The sequence below is a fragment of the Lithobates pipiens genome, unplaced genomic scaffold (assembly GCF_037356315.1).
Source record: "Lithobates pipiens isolate NorthernLeopardFrog02 unplaced genomic scaffold, aLitPip1_a1.2 Scaffold_16, whole genome shotgun sequence".
NCBI classification, from domain to species: domain Eukaryota; kingdom Metazoa; phylum Chordata; class Amphibia; order Anura; family Ranidae; genus Lithobates; species Lithobates pipiens.
The window spans coordinates 419105026-419126012 of NW_027507748.1; the positions used below are offsets into that span (position 1 = coordinate 419105026).

Here is a 20987-nt window from a genome sequence, read left to right on the forward strand (position 1 = left end):
CACACACACACACACACACACATACTGGAATTTTTTTATTTTTGTTTATACTAGTAATGGCGGCGATCAGTGACTTATAGGAGGATTGTGATATTGTGGCGGACAGTCTTGACGCTGACATTTTGTGGGAACCATTGAAAATACAGTGCTAATAATATGCATTGTCACTGTACTAATGACACTGGCTGGGAAGAGGTTAAACATCTAGGACAATTAAAGGTTTAACTGTATGCCTAACCTGTGTTTGTGTTTACTATGCGAGTTGCTTTTACTAAGGGAAGTGATGGATTTTATTCTCTGCTTTGCAGGGGCATAAAATCCATCACTCCCCCCCTCCCCCCATAGGCAGAGCTCTGTTCTGTGTCTCTGCCCGACATCTATCGGCCGGCACACCCTGATTGGTTTGTGCTGTGTCAAATCACAGTGTGAAGGTGCGCCTCCTGTCCAGGAGTGCGAGATCACATACTAGGTAAGCGATACAGCGCAGAGCGGCCACCCTGCCACAGTGTATGTACAGTGGGCGGTCCACAAGCAGTTAATAGAGATTTACACTGATCATGCCTCAAGTTGATATTCACCATGATTTCTTATTCTAAAAACGGCATTTAATCATTCACCTTTTTTTTTTTCCTTTAAGTTGTACTGTCTAGTGATGAAGACGAGGCTGCTCAGAAAGAAACAAAACCAGGCTGTTCACATACTGTGAAGAAAATATCAGAGCAGAGAAAGAACCCATGTCCTACTGAAGATGCAGAGCCAATGGTATGCGATTTAATATCGATCCTTCTATAGGCAGAGCATACCTTATGATACTGTATTCCCTAGTGTTGGATAAGTTAAAGCGGAGCTCCACCCAAAAGGGGAAATTACGCTTTAAGGCCTCCTCCCTTGCACCTGTTTGTGAAATGGAGGTTTTGGGGAGTAGGGGGAGCGGGTAATGATTATGACAGGTACCCGCTCCCATCTCCATTGCGGTCACCTTAGGCTATTGGAAGCAGAAGTTCTCTTTTCCAAAGTCTTCTCGGACACATGACAGGTCCCAGAAGACTTCAGGACCAGTCACAGATTGCAGTGGGCTCCTGGTAGTACAGCCAGAAAGCTGTCACAGCCGGGTGCCCATAGTAAAGATGCCGGTACCACCGAAGGAGAAAACGGCAGGGATGAGTGCACCATTGAACCGTGGAACAGGTGAGTGTGCGTTTACTAAAAGTCAGCCGCTACACTATTTGTAGCGGCTGACTTTTAATAAACCCAAAAATGTCTGGAACTCTGCTTTAAAGTGTGTTGATTCCATCCCCCATAACGGCTCATCTACAGCTTGATGAAATGATGGAATCATTTTATGAACAAAGGGACACAAAGGCAAAGCTGATGGATACATGCATTACAAACGTTGTTACCTAAGGGGCTTAATGAACAGCTAAGCCTCAATTGCCTTTTATTATTCTTTGAAACGTCTGTCTGACTCCCTGTTGGTGTTTTTGACACCTTTGATTAATTGAGAAATTATGGGCAGAACAGTGGTGTATATATGCTCCCCGACTTGATGGATAGCCAGCTGATGGCCTTATTCTTTATACTTATGCTTTTTGGCCCTGATCTATTTGGCAAACTTTTTGACATATATGTGGTAATTGCTATGTTTTGCCATTTAGGTGCCATATTTGACAGATTCTTCTGTGTGGTGTTCTGGTTATACAGACCCTTTGTCTTTAATGTAAGCCTCACTAGGTTTCCATACCCACGCCTTCTGTCCTCATATCTGGTTGTGGGGTATTGATTTATATTGCATACATCTGTATTGCTATCGTTGTGCACTGTCTGTGTTTTCTGTGGACCTATTATCATTTTGTTGCATTTAGACACTATACTAGACTGAATCTTCCGTGTGGTGTTTTGCGTGCCCAGATCCCTTTTCTTTAATGGAAGCCTCACTATGTTTCCTTATCCACTACTCCTTTTTGGGATGGCATGTTTTTTTGTTTTTCTAGTGGTGTTAGCCTTGGGGTTCTCACATCATTCCTCCTCTGCAACTATTCCTATATCTGAGTCCTCAGGTTTCTTCTATCTGGTTGTGGAGTATTGATTTAAATGTAAATGATGTTATCTTTGTGCACTGTCTGTGTTTTCTTTGAATCTTCTTGAGTACTATTCACACTCATACTTTGAATTGTCTACTTTTTGCACAAATGGGATTTTTGTTCTTGGGTAGTATTTGTGTGGCTATTTGGTTGTTGTCCTAGCATATCACTTGTGTTTTTTTTTTTCATGTTACTAATTATGGGTGTTCCATGCCTGCCTGGTGTTTGCCACGTGCAGTGGTGGCCATCTCGTAAGTGTTTAATAACATGCTTTTTTGTTTTTCGATTTTTATGTAGGAGCTCTATTTGGATAAATCGATTTAAGCTCGGATTTTGTATATTTTGCCTTTTTGATGGACTATTGTGACTTGCTCCTTTTTGTGATCTCTCTTTGACCTCTACCCTGTATGTGTCTTTTAACCCTTGCACTGTGAGGTCATCACTAGGGGGTGTTGTTGGTGGCTAGGAGTTTGGATTTATAAGTCTGTTCACTTGCGTGTTGTAGTATCTTGAGAACACTGTTATTGATCTACCACCTCTGCAAGACCCGTGAGTGTCCCTAAACCAGTTTGGGATTTACAGCGTATGGATTTCTTTGTGGGTGAGCACCTGGGCATTTACTTAAAAACCTAGAGTGCCGTGGCTACCCTTGGAACTGTTGAAAGTGTGTTGAGGTGATAGTCATTGCTTTCAAACGACAGTGGTAATAATGTTTGTGATGGAGTGTGTATGCAGCCTTTAATATCATCTCTGGCACTAAAGTCGCAACAAAGTAGTGCAGGAACCAATTTTCAAAGTCACTGAGTTTATAAGTCACATAAATTGGAATGGGTGCCATTGAAATCGAGGGCTGCGACTTTTCATGCGACTGTGTCCAAAATCGCACTAGTGAGAACGGAGCCTAAAGATGATTTTTATACATTTTACATATTTATAGCATACAAAGTTAAGACTTTATAGCAACTGTGAGACCGTAAAGTGCCATTTAACAGTGCAAATGGCAATTTGATTGTAGTTTGTCAGAGGAGACTAGATCCCAGGATGATAAAAAAAATATAAGTGTTACCTAGGGTTCTCACCCATACAGGGTGTAGGGCTCCAGGACATTCATCATTATAGAGAGAAAACTATAAACTATTTTCTTACTGCTTATTAAATTCTGGTTTGGGTTCTGGAACTTGGAGGCTTCATAGAGGGTTGAGAGAGATGAAGTCTCCAACCCTATGTCATTGTTTTGTGAGCAAACAACTCCCACTGATTGTGGTGCTGTGCATAATACCTTTTACTTTGGGAGGGACTGTGGCTCAGGGCTCCACTAGAGAGGCAGGAGGCTCCACTCCACCCAGGAATCTGTGTGGCTGCAATGGAGCAGTTAAAGTGGTTGTAAACCCTTACAAACCACTTTGACCTACAGGTAAGCCTAGATTAAGGCTTACCTGTAGGTCCAAGAAGACGGGCACCGCTGTCTACGGCGCATGCGCCGTAGACAGCGGCACGCAGGCGCACTGAGCGGGGCATCGTTGATGACGACGATGCCGCGCCATTGCCTCACGTCTCGGCTCCCGTGCGCATGCGCGGGAGTGACGTCATCGCTGCTACGGCGAATCACAGCGCCGGAGCAGCGAGACCCACGGAGACCCACCAAGAAGATGGACACTCGGAACTACAGGGGACAGCAGTGACTTCGCTGGCTCCTGTGTCAGGTAAGTGACACATAATCGGCTACTGTGCGATGCATAGTAGTCCATTATGCTTTTACCTTTGCAGGGAATGAAAGAGGAAGTAAACTCATCAGGGTTTACTTCCTCTTTAAGGGTGCATGTGTGCAAAAGAAAGTTTAAGTACTCTCTCTAAAAATGGACAAGGGCCTAAGCCTGTGGGCCAGAGCAACAGTGCTTCAAGGGCAATCAGATGGCTGATCTGTGTTTTTTAATTGCCTGATTTATAAAAGAAAATTCAATTTAAAGTGGTTGTAAAGTCTGCATAATAAACTCCCATGACAGGTTCTCTTTAGGGGCAAGAGTAATGGCAGTGTGTTTGTTTTTTCAGCAATATAATCTCTAAATACCTTTTCCCAGCAGTGCTTTGTGCAGTCACATGATTTTCTTGGGTCTTCTTCCCAGAAAAACTCAGGTGGGAGGGGCGCACATTCCTCTGCTGGGATAGTTTTTTTTTTTTTTTTTTGGGAGGGGCGGGGAGAGGAGGGGCTTCATACAGACAATGGAAATGATGGGAAGGGAGGGGGGATAGAGGCTGCAGAGAGCAGGATGATGGGAAGTCAGTTTACCGATAGGAACAGGCATGATCAACCAGGTATTATACTAAATGGAAAAGGATAAATAACATTGCAAAATTTTGCTAGCACAAAAATAATGAAGGAAGGAAAGATCAACGATAGGATTGATCGTTTAATCGCAGGAAGGATCAAATGAAGGCAAGATCAGTCGATAATCACAGGAAGGATCAGGCATTTTTTTTTCAGCAAAAAATGCTGCTGGCTTATACTAAGACGAGTTAAATAAGCGTCCTGTGTGCATGAGTCTTAACATGTAGAAAAGTGTTAGAATTGGCCTGGGTGGAAACTGCTTAACAAAGAGGTGGTGAGGAGTAGCTTTAGGGAAATAGCATTGCTCTACCTAGGCAGAAGGAGGAGGGGGTGCGGACGGAGAGGGAGGAGATCTCTCACACAGACTATGGAAGAGGCGGGACGGGGGGAGATGCTGAGAGGATGAGGAGAGAGCAGGATAACGGAGGCACATAAGCTGACCATGCTATCAGAGATCAGCAGCCATGATAAACGTTGTCAGTTTACAGAGGGAAGACAGGAATAGGCAGGAATGGCCAGGTATTGTACAGCATAGAAAGGGACAATTGACTTGGCAAAACACTTTGCTATATCTTGTGCCTTAAAAGGGACAGGAGCTTTTTTGTATGTAGGTTCTTACTCAAAGGACCTTTTTACTGCTCTTTTCCAATTCGCTTTATTTTCTGCAACTTCCTGTTAGAGAATGGCTGCTCATTCCAAACAAATGGAAGTGACGGGGAACGGCTGAGGTTCAGGAGCTCAAAGACATTACAAGAAGGCAGAAATACATAGTAAGAAACGATAATATAAAAAATGGATTACAGTTCCATTAGGTAGAGGATGCGTATGAATTATTTTGGAAAGTATGGGTATTGTTTAATGGTACTTTAAGTAGAGGTCATTTAACGCAGCACACACCAGACAAATTGAAGGTCGGTTTAGGTCAAATCAGGGATAGCAGAGGTAGATGCAAGCCAAGGGAAGTAGATCTGGTCATAATCTGTCAACAATTCTAATTATTATTAACTGGTCAACAATGTTATAAGTAAGATTATACAAGGGAAAAACAAGATCAGTCTTTTTCCAATTTTCTTCAGTTGGGAGGCTCTTCCAGATCAACAGAATAAATACAGCTGGATTCCATGTATCCAGCTTTGCTCTGATCAGTGATTTTATCTTGCAGGAGCACTCTGGACTTGTGGAAGATGCTATTAGTGCACCAGAACAGTCAGATGGGCAAGTTCTGCAGTTAAAATTACTCAACATCTACTATGGCAAAAAGAAAGGAAGGGCAACTGAATCAGCTAAGGTAATGTAAAGGTTGTATTTTTGTTATTAACAGTATGATTAATTTTCAAAGGCACTCCTATTGTGTTTTTGGTTTAATAGTCTTTCCTGCTGCCTATGTCACCAAACATCCCTCCGATCCTGGGAAATCCTCTGCTGAAGTCTGTTGGGAAACTGACTCTTTATTGTACATCATGGGACACAGAGCCTTAATTACTTAATGAGTTATAGCCTACCGTCAGGTGTTGACATTGGTAAACCCTAATTAAAGAGGAGCTGCACCTAAAAAAAAAAAATATTAAAAGCCAGCAGCTACTAATTTTGCAGCTGCTGACTTTTAATAATATCACACTTACCTGTCCCAGGTTCCAGCGATGTCGGCGGCAGATGATGAGCGATCGCTCGTCTCGCTGCAGCCACCGCCGCCATCCTCTGTCAGGGAATCGGGAAGTGAAGCATGAGGGCTTCACTGCCCGGTTCCCTACTGCGCATGCGCGAGTTGCGCTGCGCTTCTCTTATGGTCCCCCGCTGTGTCTCTGGGAACTGTGTGTTTCCCAGAACACAAAGGGGGGGGGGGGGGGCGGAGCGATGCGGGGGTCTGCGGCGGTCTGGCCTGAAGTGGGTGCAGTTACCTGGATTATCCAGGTAACTGCACCCCCCTCCCCCCGAAAGGTGCCGATTGTGGCACCGGAGGGGGGGAGGGATAATACTAGCGGAACTTCCCCTTTAGGGTGAAGAACCGCTTTAAGGAAGTTTACTCCCCTATATAACCCCTCCTTCCAGGAGCATATCAGTTTTTTCCCTAGTGTTTTTAAGGTGTTTTTTTACAAGTGAAGAAGAACTCTGAGGAGCTCCAGGAGGGATCCTTGCTGGATTTAAAAATACTCCATAAATAGAAACCAGATCCATCCAGAAATGCCACTGAGGCCTAAAATGGATGATACCTGGGATCTCGTATCCTAAGCACGAGGTTTTGCCTGTAATGAATCTTGGTAGGGCTGGACCCCAGAAACCCAGTGCTTAGGTCTTGTTACATTACCTCAATCTTCCTGATGTGGGGTGCTATACAAGACCCAAGGCAGTTGGACCCCGTATTTACGGACTCAGTCCTTGAAGGTTTGCTAAAACGTACCCGCCGTGATGGGTGAAGGCTGGACTTTCTGTTAAATCAGCAAAATCTTCCGGCTAGGACAAGTTAAGGAAATAGACACATTTCTTTCTTTCATTCAAGGAAAAATGTTGTCATGCCAAATCTCCACTAGATGGAGTCTATGCACATACCTTACTCGGTTGTCTTTCACTGTTTGCTCAGTTCCATGCCTGGCTGTACAGAATGTGGAAGCAGATTTTTTTATTTCTTTTGCAAGGTAGGAAAAGCTGCAAAAAATGTATTTTTTTTTCTTCCCCTGATGGGACCAAAAGGTAAGGGGGAGAGCAGTGCTGTACTCACCCCTTACATTACCCCCCTCCCCCTGCCGCGGGGGAGATGTAGGGTCCCGCTATTATACCGCTGAAAGTTTGTTACTGTGGCTGTATTTTTTTACACAGGTCTGTGCCTCCCTGCAGGAGGCTCTGCCTCCCCTCCCCCACCCCCCCTCTGGGTCTGGAAGAGGGCGGGGCCTAACGCAGGTCCCGTGAATCGTCCGCGGATGAACAGCAGGCTAATAGTGGATAAATACAGCTGTGTCAGTCTCTCATCTGCTAATGAGGCGGAAACAAGCTGCCTGCAGACAGGGACACACAAGCTGTGGGACACGTATGGGTTGCAAAACTGACATTTCCTGATTCAGGAACAACACTTTTCCAGCACCAAGCTAAACTGTATAGCAATTTAAAAAAAGTATTGACTATTTTCAGCGATTTAGTGCAATGTGAATAGCGCCTCTGTTTTTGTACTTAGGACTATGCCTGCCAAAAAAGACACCACAAAAGCCAAAAGAGTAAAGGTTTCACCCTCAGGCATTGGGATTTCAAGCTGTATTTCCATGCTGTCTTCCTCGCCTGAATTACCAATTATGGCAACTCCGAGTGAGCCATTAGAGCAAAATTGTTGGTGCAGCTTCCTCTCACATCACAGCACCTGCATACGTGACTGAAGAAACCCTTTCCTACTCACTGCAGGGTCTGGAAGAAAGACTAGAGGCTTTAATCGCATCCTCCATTCAAATAGATAGGAAACTTACTAGGTCCCCCTCCCCCGCTTCAGCTTTAAAAGGGGAATAGTGGGCACACAATGAGGTTTTACCCTCAATCAAGAAGAGCTTACTGATGATTCTTCTGAGGAAACAACGGTAGATACCTTTTTCAGGGTCTCAATCTGAAAAATTGCTGATACAAACTCTTAGAGATGGTTCGTTTTTCTTTCATGCTGCCTCTAACAGTCTCATGAAAACACGGCCTCTTCCTTAGGTTACTTAAAACTTTCCCATCCTTTGCATGCATTTCCTGCTCCTGCATTACCTGAACAGCTTTTTTTTTCGGAATGGGATAAACTGGATAAACATTTTCTCCCTCCTAAGAGGTTCTCAATGCTCTATACTCTGGAGGAGAAATTCTCCAAAAAACGGAAACCGATTAATATCTCAAGGGGTGATCATACAGATCCCCACCAAGGAGCAAGGTCTGGGGTTTTATTCAAATCTTTTCATGGTACCAAAACCAAATGGAGATCTCAAACCCATACTAGATCTAAGAAAGCTAAATCTGCTCCTTTCGCATGGAGACATTCAGGTCAGTAATTTCTTTCCTTTTTAGGAAGAGAACTTCTGGCTTCAATAAACATCAGGGATACATATCTGCATGTCCCTATATATCCTGCTCAAACATTTCTGCGGTTCGAGTTAGAACAACAGCATTTTCAGTTTGTAACCCTGCCCTTCGGGCTAGCCACAGCACCTCGGGTGTTCACAAAGTGCTGGCCCCACCTCTAGCCAGGTTAAGGGCACAGGGCATAACAGTCGTAGCGTACCTAAACGATCTATTACTTATAGATCAATCAGTGACTCGTTTGGAGCAAAAATGTATGCTCTACAACTAACTATCTGAAGAGTTTGGGTTGGATTCTCAACCTACAGAAATCTTCCTTAATACCGCTAAAAGGCTGGAGTACTTGGGTCTAATCATAGACACAGTGCAGAAAAGGGTGTTCTTGCCTCAAGCAAAAATCAACTCCATAAAAGAACTGGTGTGGAGGGTCAGGTCAAATGGCAATCCCTCCATTCACCTCTGAATGAGGTTGCTAGGAAGTGGCTTAATTCGAAGCAGTTTCCTATGCCCAGTTCCATGCAAGAATGTTGCAGAACAGTATCCTGTCTGCTTGAAACAAAACCGTTCAAGCTTTAGACTTGCCAATGCGGCTGTCCCCAAGAGTGGCCCAAAGCCTCACTTGATGGTTATTAACCCAGAATCTGCTGAAGGGAAGGTCCTTCAGACCATTCATCTGGGAAGTGGTAACAGATGCCAGCCTTTCAGGCTGGGGAGCAGTACTAGAAAAGACAACTGTCCAAGGACAGTGGTCTAGTACCGAAAGAAGCTTGCCCATCAATATCCTAGAGATTCGGGCAGTACGCCTGGCCCTTAAGGCCTGGACGTTCAGGTTACGGGATTGTCCTGTCAAGATTAAATCTGATATAGGCCACAGCTGTGGTATTGTCGATCACCAAGGGGGCACCAAAAGTTTCTGAGCGAAGAGAGAGGTGAACCATATGCTAACTTGGGCAGAAAGGAATGTTCCATGCCTTTCTGCAATCTTCATTCCGGGTGTAGAGAATTGGCAGGCGCCAGCAGTTATTCCCAGGGGAATAGTCTCTTCACCCCGACATATTTCATATTTCGGGCTGTTTGTCAAAGATGGGGGACTCTGGACGTGGATCTTCTAGCATCCAGGGCTTAACGCGAAGTTGCATGTGGAACGGATGCGTTGGTGACCCCATGAGATCAGTTTCCACTGATCTATGTTTCCCCCCCCCCATTCAGTTGCTGCCTCGACTTCTTTGCAGGATCAAGCTGGAAAGAAAGCAGACAATTCTGGTAGCACCAGCATGACCCAGAAGGTCATGGTACACAGAAATCATCCCTCTAACTACGACCAGATCTGCTCTCTCAGGGACCAATATTCCATCCTTCCTGACGGTCTCTAAAGTTAATAGCTTGGCTATTGAAATCCAGATTCTAAAGAAACGTGGGCATTCCGGGTCAGTTAGCTCTACCCTGATTAATGCTAGGAAGCCAGCTTCCAGAACTATATATTATAGAGATTGGAAGGCTAATGTTTCCTGGTGTGAATCCAAGTGGTGGCACCCTCGGAGATATATCATAGGCAGAATTCTTGCCTTTCTACAGTTAGGGGTATAAATGAAATTGGCCTTAAGTATTATTAAACTTAGTTTTGTCTGTTTTACAAAAACTGCCATTTGAACCAATACAACAGATTCCAGTCCTTCTGACAAGGAAGTTGGTATTTTTGGTTGCGGAGGGTTTTAAAATTGGCTGCTCTTTCTTGTAAACAGCCATATTTGATTTTTCATGAGAACAGAGTGGTGTTACGCCCTTGTCCAGGCTTTCTGCCAAAAGTAATTTCAGGTTTTCAGCTGAACCAAGATATTATCCTGCTATCGTTTTTTCCCAAAACATGTTCCAGGGAATAAAAGTCACTACATTGTCTTGATGTGGTGAGCAGTGAAAATCTATTTAAAGAAAACTGCTCAGATTTGTAAGACCGGTGTCTTATTTATTCTGCCAGGGCGTCCTAAGAAGGGACAGGCAGCGTCAAAATCCACTGTTGCTAAGTGGATTTAGCAAGTGATAACGTGGCATTGCTATGGGACGTCCCATTAAGTAATTAAGGCTCTGTGTCCCATGATGTACGATAAAGATAGGATTTTTAAAACCGCTTACCTGTAAAATCCTTTTCTTGGTGTACATCATAGGACACAGAGGTCCCTCCCCTCTTTTTTGGCATACAAGTTTATTGCTTTGCTACAAAAACTGATGTGCTGCTGGAAGGAGGAGGGGGTTATATAGGGGAGTAAACTTCCATATTTAGGGTTTACCAGTGTCAACACCTGACGGTAGGCTATAACCCATTAAGTAATTTCTTAAGGCTCTGTGTCCCATGATGTACTCAAAGAAAAGGATTTTACAGGTAAGCTGTTCGAAAATATCCTATTTTTGGAGTGTTTGTCTCCTGGCTCCCCCATTTGCCACCACAAGACAGAGTGAAGTCAACAAGGTCAGCAGAAGGAACCAGTGAGAGCTTGCAGGTACTTAGGAAATCAACACTTACAAATGTTGGTTTCCCTGCAAGCTTTAGTAGATTTCCCATAATTGACAACCCATTATGTTGATATGCCACACACAGAAAAGTGGATTAAGTTGACATTTAAGATATGATTGTAACTTATGATCATAAGTTATCAATTGCACCTCTGTTTCAACCATGCAATCTCATAATCTGATCAATTGAAATACGATCATATTTATGAACAAAGTATCTCTGTGCTTCTGATTGATATTTTATAACCCCGGCTGATTGGATTTAATCAAACTGAGTCAATCTAAATCAAGTCTTGGGCAAGACCATAGATGGTGCAAATTTTTTTCCTGCAACCAGACCGTGCTGATAGGGGAATTCCTCCTGCTAAGCAATTGTCTGTTCCTGGGGAAGGGAGGGACTGCCCCTGCCGAGAGAAGACGATGATTATTGCTAGCGGCTATAGCAGCCACTAGCGATAATCATAAGTGAATCCGGCAGGCTGTTTGAACCCAAGCCAATTGATCAGTCTGCCCACACAGTTCAAATCTCAGTTCCTGCTGAACTAAAGCCTGCCAGCTTCAATAATCACTTTGATCCTTTCTGTGCAAGACACAATGACCGCTGCGGGTTTAATTGTAAGTTCATGTGATCAGTGCATTTGTCTGTTATAGTGATCACATTATTGGGAACCATGCTGTCTATTGATAGATAGCATACATCAGTTGCTGTTCGTGACAACGCAGGCTCAAATCAAGGAGTATGCAGAGATGCCAAGGAAAATAAACATTTATAGACTGACCTTTTAATTTTTTGTATACTATGCTGTTCATTTTTATTTTTTTCTTCAAAACAGTGCTCTAAGTCTCTTTTCTTCTCTTAAATTTTACAGTTTACTGCAACATCTATTGAAATTCCTTTAAAAGGCAAGTACTAAGTTTATCTTTACTTAAAAAAAAGCTAAAGGCTGTTTTGCAGGCAAAATAGAATTTGCTGTGTCCCTGCATGAATACACAATTTCCAGTTAGTAGGAGAGTAGGAAGTTGTACCCTAGTAATTCTGTTGCGGTTGCCTCTTCTGGAGAAAATTTCTACTTCTGTGTAAAAAAAAAAAAACGCAGCAGAAGTGAAGCGTGGACAGCACTCTTAACCCTGAGCAAGATTTAGAAGCTTTCGAATATTTTAGCAGTAGAATTAAATGGAAAAAATCTGCTTTTTCACTTCCATCACAAATCTGGAAAAAAAAGTGGTTTATTCTTTTAGTATAGCAGGCAGGGCCAAGCATATCTGTTCTTTTTGCTCTTTGGAACCATTTGTTTCAAATTTTATTCAGCTGTTTTAGGCTTGTAGGCCATTGTTACTGTAATGTTTGGAAAACCATGGCTTCTGTGGAGTAGAGCATGAGGACCACCAAGATACTGCCCCTTGTCACAGCACCCAGTGTGCTGGTGTTGAGAGCCATAAACTCATGTTAAGACCTGTTCAAGTCCGGTAATTACTCCCTTCTTTCATCCAGTTTGCTTCCTAATCCCTATCCAATGTTGGAAGAATGAAGCCTGCTACAGGACAATCGGCATAAATAACGTTTTCTGAGACTTGTCTGCTTTGTATTGACCAACTTTAAAGGGAGCGTGTTAGAAATGCAAAATGGAAGCTGCAACTCATTTTTAAAAGTGTCACCAGGTTTATTTTCTCTTCACTAATGTGTCAATGTCCTGTAACAAGAACTTGTACAGTAAATGTACCTTCTTCCGATATACACATAATTGTTCCAGATCTGTGACTGATCAGTTAACCCGCCAGACTCGGGACCGCATCGCTGGACCCAGGAGGAGGTCTCCCTTGGATCCAGCGATGTCCCCCCGCTGTACGAGCGAGCCGTGTCTCGCTCGATCCATCACTGAGCCGATCTCTGTTCCCTGCGAGCATTGCAACGCACGGGGACGGAGATTGGCGCCAAATTCAAAAAGTGAAACACTCACTATACATAAAGTATAATGTAATCTTACAGATTACATTGCTGTATGTAAATATTTCACCTCCCCTTTGTCCCTAGTGTTCTGCCCAGTGTCCTGCATGCGGTTTTATATGATAAATACTGTTCTTTATGCCTGGAAACTAGAGATTGTCCATAGCAACCAAAACTGTCACTTTACAAAAAAATTTTTTCAAAAATGATTTTAGACCAGCTAGAAAACAGCGATTAATAAATTGTAATCACTTGCAGAATTGAGCGATAGCGATTTGTGGGGAGATCCGTCATCAAATACTGAAAAGTAATGACAGTGACAATTCTGCAACTAAGCACATTTCAGTGTTTTTGATTTGATTACATTATTGAATAATTTTTATTATTGTTATTTTATTATTTGGTATAATTATTTATAGTTATTTATTATATTATAATTTATGATTTCATTTTTCAAACTTTATTATACCCGGGATGTCTGCTAGACTCTGGTTTGGACAGATTTAAGAGAGTTATTCCTAAGAATTACAGGACTATAATATAAAACGCTAAATTTTCATGCAGAATAATTGTACCGCTTTTAGCACCTAAAATAATCGTACCGCCAGGGAGGTTAATGACAAATAATGACAGTGCTGGAGCATATTCTTTCAAATACTATGGTGTCTTTTAATTACGTGGCTTAAAGCTTAAAAAAAATAAAAAAATAAAAAAAGAATTACTGACGATTGTTTGTTTCGTAAATATTTGAGCAGTAAGGGGAGAATAATAATTGAAGGCTTATAAGAGTGGATTTAAAAACCCACATGAAGCAGCTCTGTCCTTGGCTTCACTGAAAATCCGCTGACATCCGCCACCATCCGATCCGATCCTGCCCGCAAAATCCAGACGGATGGTGGTCCTATTTTCCATCCATCTGTTGGATAGGATTGGGTGAAAACCTGATTTCCTAATAGGAGATCAGGCCTCTGTTCGTGTCCACTCTGCACAGTGGAGCGGACAGGGCCTGTCATCTGTCTGCTCAGCGGGGTTTAGCTGAGCGTTCCCCTGCTGAGCAAATGGGAGGCGCCCCTATGAAAGGGGCCTTAAGCTATAGTAGCAATATTGCTCAAAAGTACAAGTGAATGTACCTTAAAGCGGGAGTCCGCCGGGACTCCGCGTTTTTTTTTTTTTAAAGCCAGCAGCTACAAATACTGCAGCTGCTGACTTTTAAAATAGTGACACTTACCTGTCCAGCGCGCCCGCGATGTCGGCACCCGAAGCCGATCTGTAGATCGTCTCTCAGGTGCTGCCGCCGCCATCTTGGGTATGGGAATCAGGAAATGGAGCCTTTCGGCTTCATTTCCCGGTTCCCTACTGCGCATGCGCGAGCCGCGCTGCGCAATAAGGACGGTCCCCGCTGCCTCTGGGATCTGTGTGTTTTCCCAGCAGACAGCGGGGCACTTGCGGAAAGGGGCGTAATATACGCCCCTTTCCGCAGAGAGCTATCCCGGAAGTGGGTGCAGATACCTGTACTGTACAGGTATCTGCACCCCCCTCCCCCCTGAAAGGTGCCAATTGTGGCGCCGGAGGGGGGGAGGGTTTCGATGAGCAGAAGGTCCACTTTAGGGTGGACCTCTGCTTTAACATCAGTTTTGCAAAACACTGAAACCTTGGAAATAGAAAAAAATAAAAATGCAATACTTGCTTGCTATATTCAGGCCCCATTCATATTACGCGATTTGCGAAAGGAATCGCTGAGATTCTGCCTGTGATCCCAAATCGCAGCAAAAACGCTTGATATGGCTTTGCGTGCCATTATTAACTGCACCCTAAGCGCAGTGTCATTCTGCCTTGATTGTCACACGACACAGTCACAGCGAAACGTGCGTTTAAGCTTGTTGCCCCAAAAGGAGCAGTAGCTTTTTTGGGCCACAGATACGCTTAGAGCAAGCCATTTAAGTGAATGGGCTGCCCTATGTGCGACATGCAGAATAATGGTTAATCGCAAGTGAGAAGTAAATGCTGGTGTAATAAATCTCAGGGCAAAACACAAGATTCTTTGATAAGCAATGTGTACCACAGTCTAAATTTGCTGTTTGTAACAGGGTGAGCTGTTTGGATATAAGCAATGTGTATGTATATGCCTTTTTATCAAATACAATTTTTGCTGCAGTGCCATTGCACAAAATTACATGTCTGTCAATGGAGACAAGAAAGCTGCAGAAGTATGGACTCTGGTTAACTAAAGGAAGTGATTTGGTCAGAAGTAGTGCAGTTATTATCCTGTGGATGACTCCCGACTATGTGCCCATCATAGAGAGACAAATGGAACTGTCTGCTAAAAACCAAACCAACCAAAAAAGTGAGTACTTTGATTCAGCTTTTCTATTTTCACTTCTACTTCACCTACTGTGTTATATGGCCGCGTTCTATTTCAACGTTCAAGTTTATGTATAGCCAAAACTTTTTTTATTCAGTTTATGAAGGGTTAGAAACTGTTATGTTTTTATTGTTGTCTAGATAGATTCACCGCTTTATTTGTCCTGGTCATATTGGGTTTCATTTACTAAAGCTGGAAAGTGCAAAATCAGGTTCATTTCTGCATAGAAAACCAATCAGCTTCAAGGTTTTATTGCCAAAGCTTAAAGTGATACTAAAGTCAAATTTTTTTCCATTAAAAATAAAAAACACATTATGCTTGCCTGCTCTGCCGAGCCGCAGTTCAGCCCCTCCCCACTTTTCTCTCCTCATTGATTGACAGCAGCAGGAGCCAATGTCTCAGCCAATGAGTAGGAAAATCCTGGGCAGCCGAGACACTCCTGCAACATTGCTGGATCTAGATGGGGCTCAAGTAAGTTATAGGTAAGTTTTAGGGCAGCTGCTGCACACAGAAAGCTTTTTATCTTAATGCATAGAATGCATTAAGATAAAAAAAAGCCTTCTGCCTTTACATCTCCTTTAGTTGAACAAGCTGAGGCTAGAAGCAACTTGGCTACCAAGCACACAGATGCACAAGATTCTAAATGCACAGTTTTAGTAAATCTCCCCCATTGTCTCAGATAAAAAAAATGAGAGGAAAACCAAAATTGTAGCGCTGTCACTAGAACAAAAAGTGAGGGGAAATTTTCCAAATGTGGAAGCCTATTTCAGTGACAACTGTCTAAGAGTTGATTTCCCCTCATATTGTAAATATCTTTTCTCTTGTATTCACCGACTGACACAGCTCCTCTTAGACCATTGGGTTTTCCGCCACCTTCAGGAGAGGACTAGCCATGACATGTTAACATGTAATACAAAAACTAGAACTAGAACCCCACGCCCAATGGGTGGTCCCTTAGGTAACAACCCCACAGCCTGCCTTGCAGCTTCAGTTTTTTTCTGCCTAGTGAAGGAGAAGGACCTAGGAACTCTACGGCCCATCGGTCCCTGGATTCTTTTGCAGAAGCTTTGCCTTTTGCGCAAGATTTAAGATCCTGTGATCTGCTATCAACAGCCGGCTGGGCAACAGGCTGGATACTCTTATCCTTGTAGTCTCCCCAGCCTGGCCAGCAAGCGTGTGCAGACCAGAGCTCAACGCTGGGTTGGCCATGACATTCCTCAGCTCCAGAGGCGGTCAGTGAGCGTAAATGCTCCGGGCACACACGACTGGGCTACTGATGTCTGTGTCACAATGTGCCGGGCCAGCAGCCACCCCGTACTGATCCGAGAGTGGGTCGGTGATAGAATGTCTCCCAGCTCTTCAGGAATGGTAAGTACAGCTCTCCCTGCCACGGTGGGGTTGAGCAGCCGGGCATTCCCTGGGTGGTCGATTCGGGGGTCCTTCACCTCCCTCTTCTCTCTCCCTTTCTCCCCCCCCCTTCCCCGTGGGGGATGCTGCATGGGCTGTTGAGTGGTGTGTGCCATAGACAGGGGCTCTCCGGGGGGGGGGGGGGGGGTGTGTGTAGGTCTCTCCCTGGAGGAGGTGTCTGGAGGCTGTGTCTGTTGATCTCTGTAGTGCTGTTCACCTCCATTTATCTGCCTGTTTTGTTCACTGTGCCTCATGGTATACAGTGCTCGGCGGCCATCTGTGGTGGGGCAAGGAGCAGCATGCTATCTGTTCATTTCCCTGTAGTTCGGCGGCCATTTTCCCTGTGATTATGCCCTTTATACTGGACCCTCGGCGGCCATTTTCTAGAAGCCTGACCACATTTTTGGTCAGTTTCAGCACCATTTACAGCAGCTCTGCACAGCGCAGTGGGGTCTCCTATGCATCTGGGAGCTGACACAGGACACAGGCACTACTTGCTGGACAGCGCAGAACCAGTCAGGGTGGCGAGTCCTGCGGGAAAGAGCCCCTCAGCCAGCAGCAGTTAGGAGGGTGGGACCATCACTGTCCTAAGTCCCCATCAGGTGGCAGACAGGGTCGGGTCAGCATGGCTTCAGAAACTGGTGTTTTCTTCCCCTGAAATCCAGGCAATTGCAACCGGTTTGCCTGCAGACTGTGCAGTATCTCTGGACGCCTTGTTGGTGGTCCTCAATTCTGTCAATGCCAAGGTGGAGGCGGTGCATGGGCGCAAAGGTGGTAAAAAGCGGCCCCTGCCCCCCTGTCCTCCGGGAAGAGTTCTGACGCAGACTCGGGCCCTGCTGAGGCTGGTGACCCCTGCTCTGTCGTTTCAGATGACACTGATCGGACAGTGAGGATGAGTCCCCGTCTGGGTCCGTGCATGACAAAGTGCTTGTTGGAACACTCATCACAGCTGTGCGTGATACCCTGAAGATTCAGGAGCCAGCAGATCCCTGCTGATGTAGTGGTCCCTTTTGGGTCCCGTAAGCCAGCCCGTTCACCTAAGGTGTTCCCGTATCTGACTTATTTTGAGAAGTTTAAGTTTACAAGGAATGGGGGCGACTGCAACGGACCTTTTCGGTCCCCAAATACATGGCAGTACGTTACCCCTTTGAGGAGAGCCTTCTCAAAAAGGGGTCTGCTGCTGCAGTAGTGGACCCCCCAGCATCCAGGTTAAACAAAGTAACCACGATCCCAGTAGAGGGGACTCCTGCATTCAAGGATCTCACAGACAGGAAGGCTGAGGCAGTGGCTCGTTCCTTGTTTATGGTTGTGGGGTCAACCATGCGACCAGTACGGGCATCTGCACTTTTATCTCAGACACTAACCGAGTGGGCAAAACTTTTGCACCGTGAATTGGGAGAGAAACAGGCTTCTCCTGTCTGCGTGGAACTAGCAGACAAACTAGCGCAAGGCCTGAAGTACATTTGTGATGAAGCCCTGGATACTCTTCCTCTGTTATCCAGGGCTACAGTGTCAGCAGTGGTGCTGAGGCGCCTGATTTGGCTAAAATGCTGGTCTGCTGACCAGGCATCCAAAGGCCTGAAGTACATTTGTGATGCAGCCCTGGATACTCTTCCTCTGTTATCCAGGGCTACAGTGTCAGCAGTGGTGCTGAGGCGCCTGATTTGGCTAAAATGCTGGTCTGCTGACCAGGCATCCAAAAAAGCCCTGACGGATCTTCCCTTCCTTGGCGACCAGCTCTTTGGAGCCTCATTGGATGACATTATTAAAAATGCCACAGGTGGTAAGAGTATACTACTCCCACAGGCCAGGAAGGCTAAGGAGCCACGCCGTAGGCAAGGGCCCTCATTCTCTGCTCACAAATGGCTTTTTCATCCGCCCGGGGCTTCGACCAAGCATCCCCAGCCCGACAGAACGACCTCTGAAGGACAAAAGCATCCCTGGAACCGCAAGCCTGCAAGCAAAAGTGCTACTGCATGAAGGTTTGCTCCCGCCCACATCACGCGTGTGGGGGGGGCGCCTTCGTGAATTTGCATCCCAGTGGGCCTCTCGGCTGTCCGACCAATGGGTCTGCGATCTGATTTCCTCAGGCTACAAGATAGAGTTCCTCTCTTGGCCGCAAAACAGATTCTTCCCCTCCAGCATACCCGTACTCCTGGCTCGCCGGGGAGGCCCTTTTGGGGGCGGTAAGGGACCTGCTGAGTCGCAGGGTGGTAGTACCCGTTCCGGTATCTGAACTTTTCCAGGGGTTCTACTCAAGCCTGTTTTGTAGTCCCCAAAAAGGAAGGGGTACGTCCAATCTTCGACCTCAAAGCCCTCAATTACTTTGTAAAAATACAAAGGTTCAGAATGGAATCAGTTCGCTCAGTAGTCGCTGCACTCCATCAAGGGGACTCCCTGGCGTCCTTAGACATCCAGGATGCGTACCTGCACATACCCATATGCCTTCGGCATCAGAAGTTTCTGGAAGTCGGGGAAGCCCACTACCAGTTTGTGGCTCTCCCTTTTGGTTTGGCATCAGCCTCCCCGAGTCTTTACCAAGGTATTGGCCCCTGTTTTGGCTTTGCTGCGGCAACGCGGGATCGCGATCCTGGGATACCTAGACAATCTCCTCCTGAGAGTGTCTTTCGCCTCAGAGCTAGAGGAGGATGTGGCGATTACCATGCAGACCCTGCAGGAATTTGGGTGGCTGTTGAACCTAAAAAAAGTCGGTGATCGTACCGACTCAGCATTTGGAGTACCTTGGCTTACTGCTGGACTCCCATGGAAGCGAGAGTGTTTCTCCCTTCAGACAAGCTGCAGACTCTCAGAGCCACGGTAAAACTGTTGATGAACCGCAGGTGGTCGTCACTTCACTTCTGCATGCGAGTTCTGGGACTCATGCTGGCCTCCTTCAAGGCAGTACCGTATGCCCAGTTTCACACCAGAGCCCTGCATAAAGAGATTTTGACGAAATAGGACAAATCTCCGTTGTCCCTGCATCGGCAGATTCAGTTGAGCCAGTTAGTCAGGCTTTCCCTGCTCTCGTGTCTAAGGTCCCGGCACTTCGGTCCGGGAAGTCGTTCCTTCCTCTGAATTGGACAGTTATCACAATGGACGCCAGCCTAACCGGCTAGGGGTGGAGTAATGGGAGTTCAGTCAACCCAGAGCCTCTGGTCGGTGGAGGAATCCAAGTTGCCGATCAATCTGCTCGAGCTGAGAGCGAACAGGCTATGCCTCTCCACATGGTTGATAAGAGTTCGAGGGCATCCGATCAGGATCCAGTCAGACAACGCCGCGGCGGTGGCATATGTCAATCACCAAGGAGGAATAAGAAGCTTGGCCTCCGCACGGTAGGTCGCTCACATCCTTCAGTGGGTAGAGTGACATGTATCGGCCCTGTCGGCCATTTACATGCCGGGAGTGGAGAACTGGCAGGTGGACCATCTAAGTTTCCAGATGCTGGACCCAGGCGAATGGGCGTTGCATCCGGAGGTGTTCAGGCTACTGTGTCTGCGATGGGGCACACCAGACATGGATCTTCTGGCCTCCCGTCTCAATCAGAAGGTGCCGAGATTCGTGTCCAGGACAAGAGATCCTTGGGCAGATGCGCTGGTGGCTCAGTGGAATCAGTACCAGCTGATCTATGCCTTTCCTCCGCTGAAACTGTTGCCACGTCTACTCCGCAGAGTGGAGGCCGAGGGGTCCCAATAATACTGATTGCCCCAGATTGGCCTCAGCGTCCTTGGTATGCAGACCTAGTGCACCTGGTGGCGGATGCCCCCTGGCGACTGCCGTTGAGAGGACCTTCTGTCGCAAGGTCTGATTTTCCATCCTGCTTTACCATCGCTAGTTTTAAGTTTATTTTTATTTTTCTTTAGAGCAGGGGAACCGGGGTCTTTCGGACTCAGTAATTCCAACCATGCCGAGAACACGTAAATCTTCTTCTTGGAAGATATATCATCGTATATGGAAGGCCTGCATCTCCATGTGTGAGGAGAAAGGATGGCGTCCGCGCTCCTTTTCTATATCCAGGATTCTACTGTTTCTACAGCAAGAAGTAGACCAGAAATTAGCCTCAAGAACCAGTAGACAAATATTAGGTTTGGCTGTCTTTTTTCAGCGACCCCTGGCGTCTCACTCTCGAGTGAGCACTTTTGTTCAAGGGGTCCGATATGTAGTTCCTCCTGTGCGTCCACCGTTACCCCCGTGGGATCTGAACCTGGTGTTATCGGCGCTTCAAAAACCGCCATTTGAGAATATCAGAGAGATCTTTCTATTGACTCTTTCCCAGAAAGTGGTCTTTTTAGTGGCCATTACTTCAGCCAGGAGGGTTTTGGAACTGGC

At 45.6% G+C, this 20987-nt stretch overlaps 1 protein-coding gene across 8 annotated transcripts in view; it reads left to right on the plus strand.

Annotated features, from left to right (window-relative positions):
* The window catches only part of SENP7 (SUMO specific peptidase 7), a 122739-nt gene that overhangs the window by 54212 nt on the left and 47540 nt on the right, over positions 1 to 20987 (plus strand). For all 8 annotated transcript variants that reach the window (XM_077482490.1, XM_077482487.1, XM_077482488.1 and 5 more), the window contains 4 exons: positions 638 to 762; positions 5570 to 5695; positions 11817 to 11850; positions 15048 to 15236. In XM_077482490.1, coding sequence (XP_077338616.1) covers positions 638 to 762; positions 5570 to 5695; positions 11817 to 11850; positions 15048 to 15236 — 474 coding nt within the window. The remainder of the gene's footprint in view (positions 1 to 637; positions 763 to 5569; positions 5696 to 11816; positions 11851 to 15047; positions 15237 to 20987) is intronic.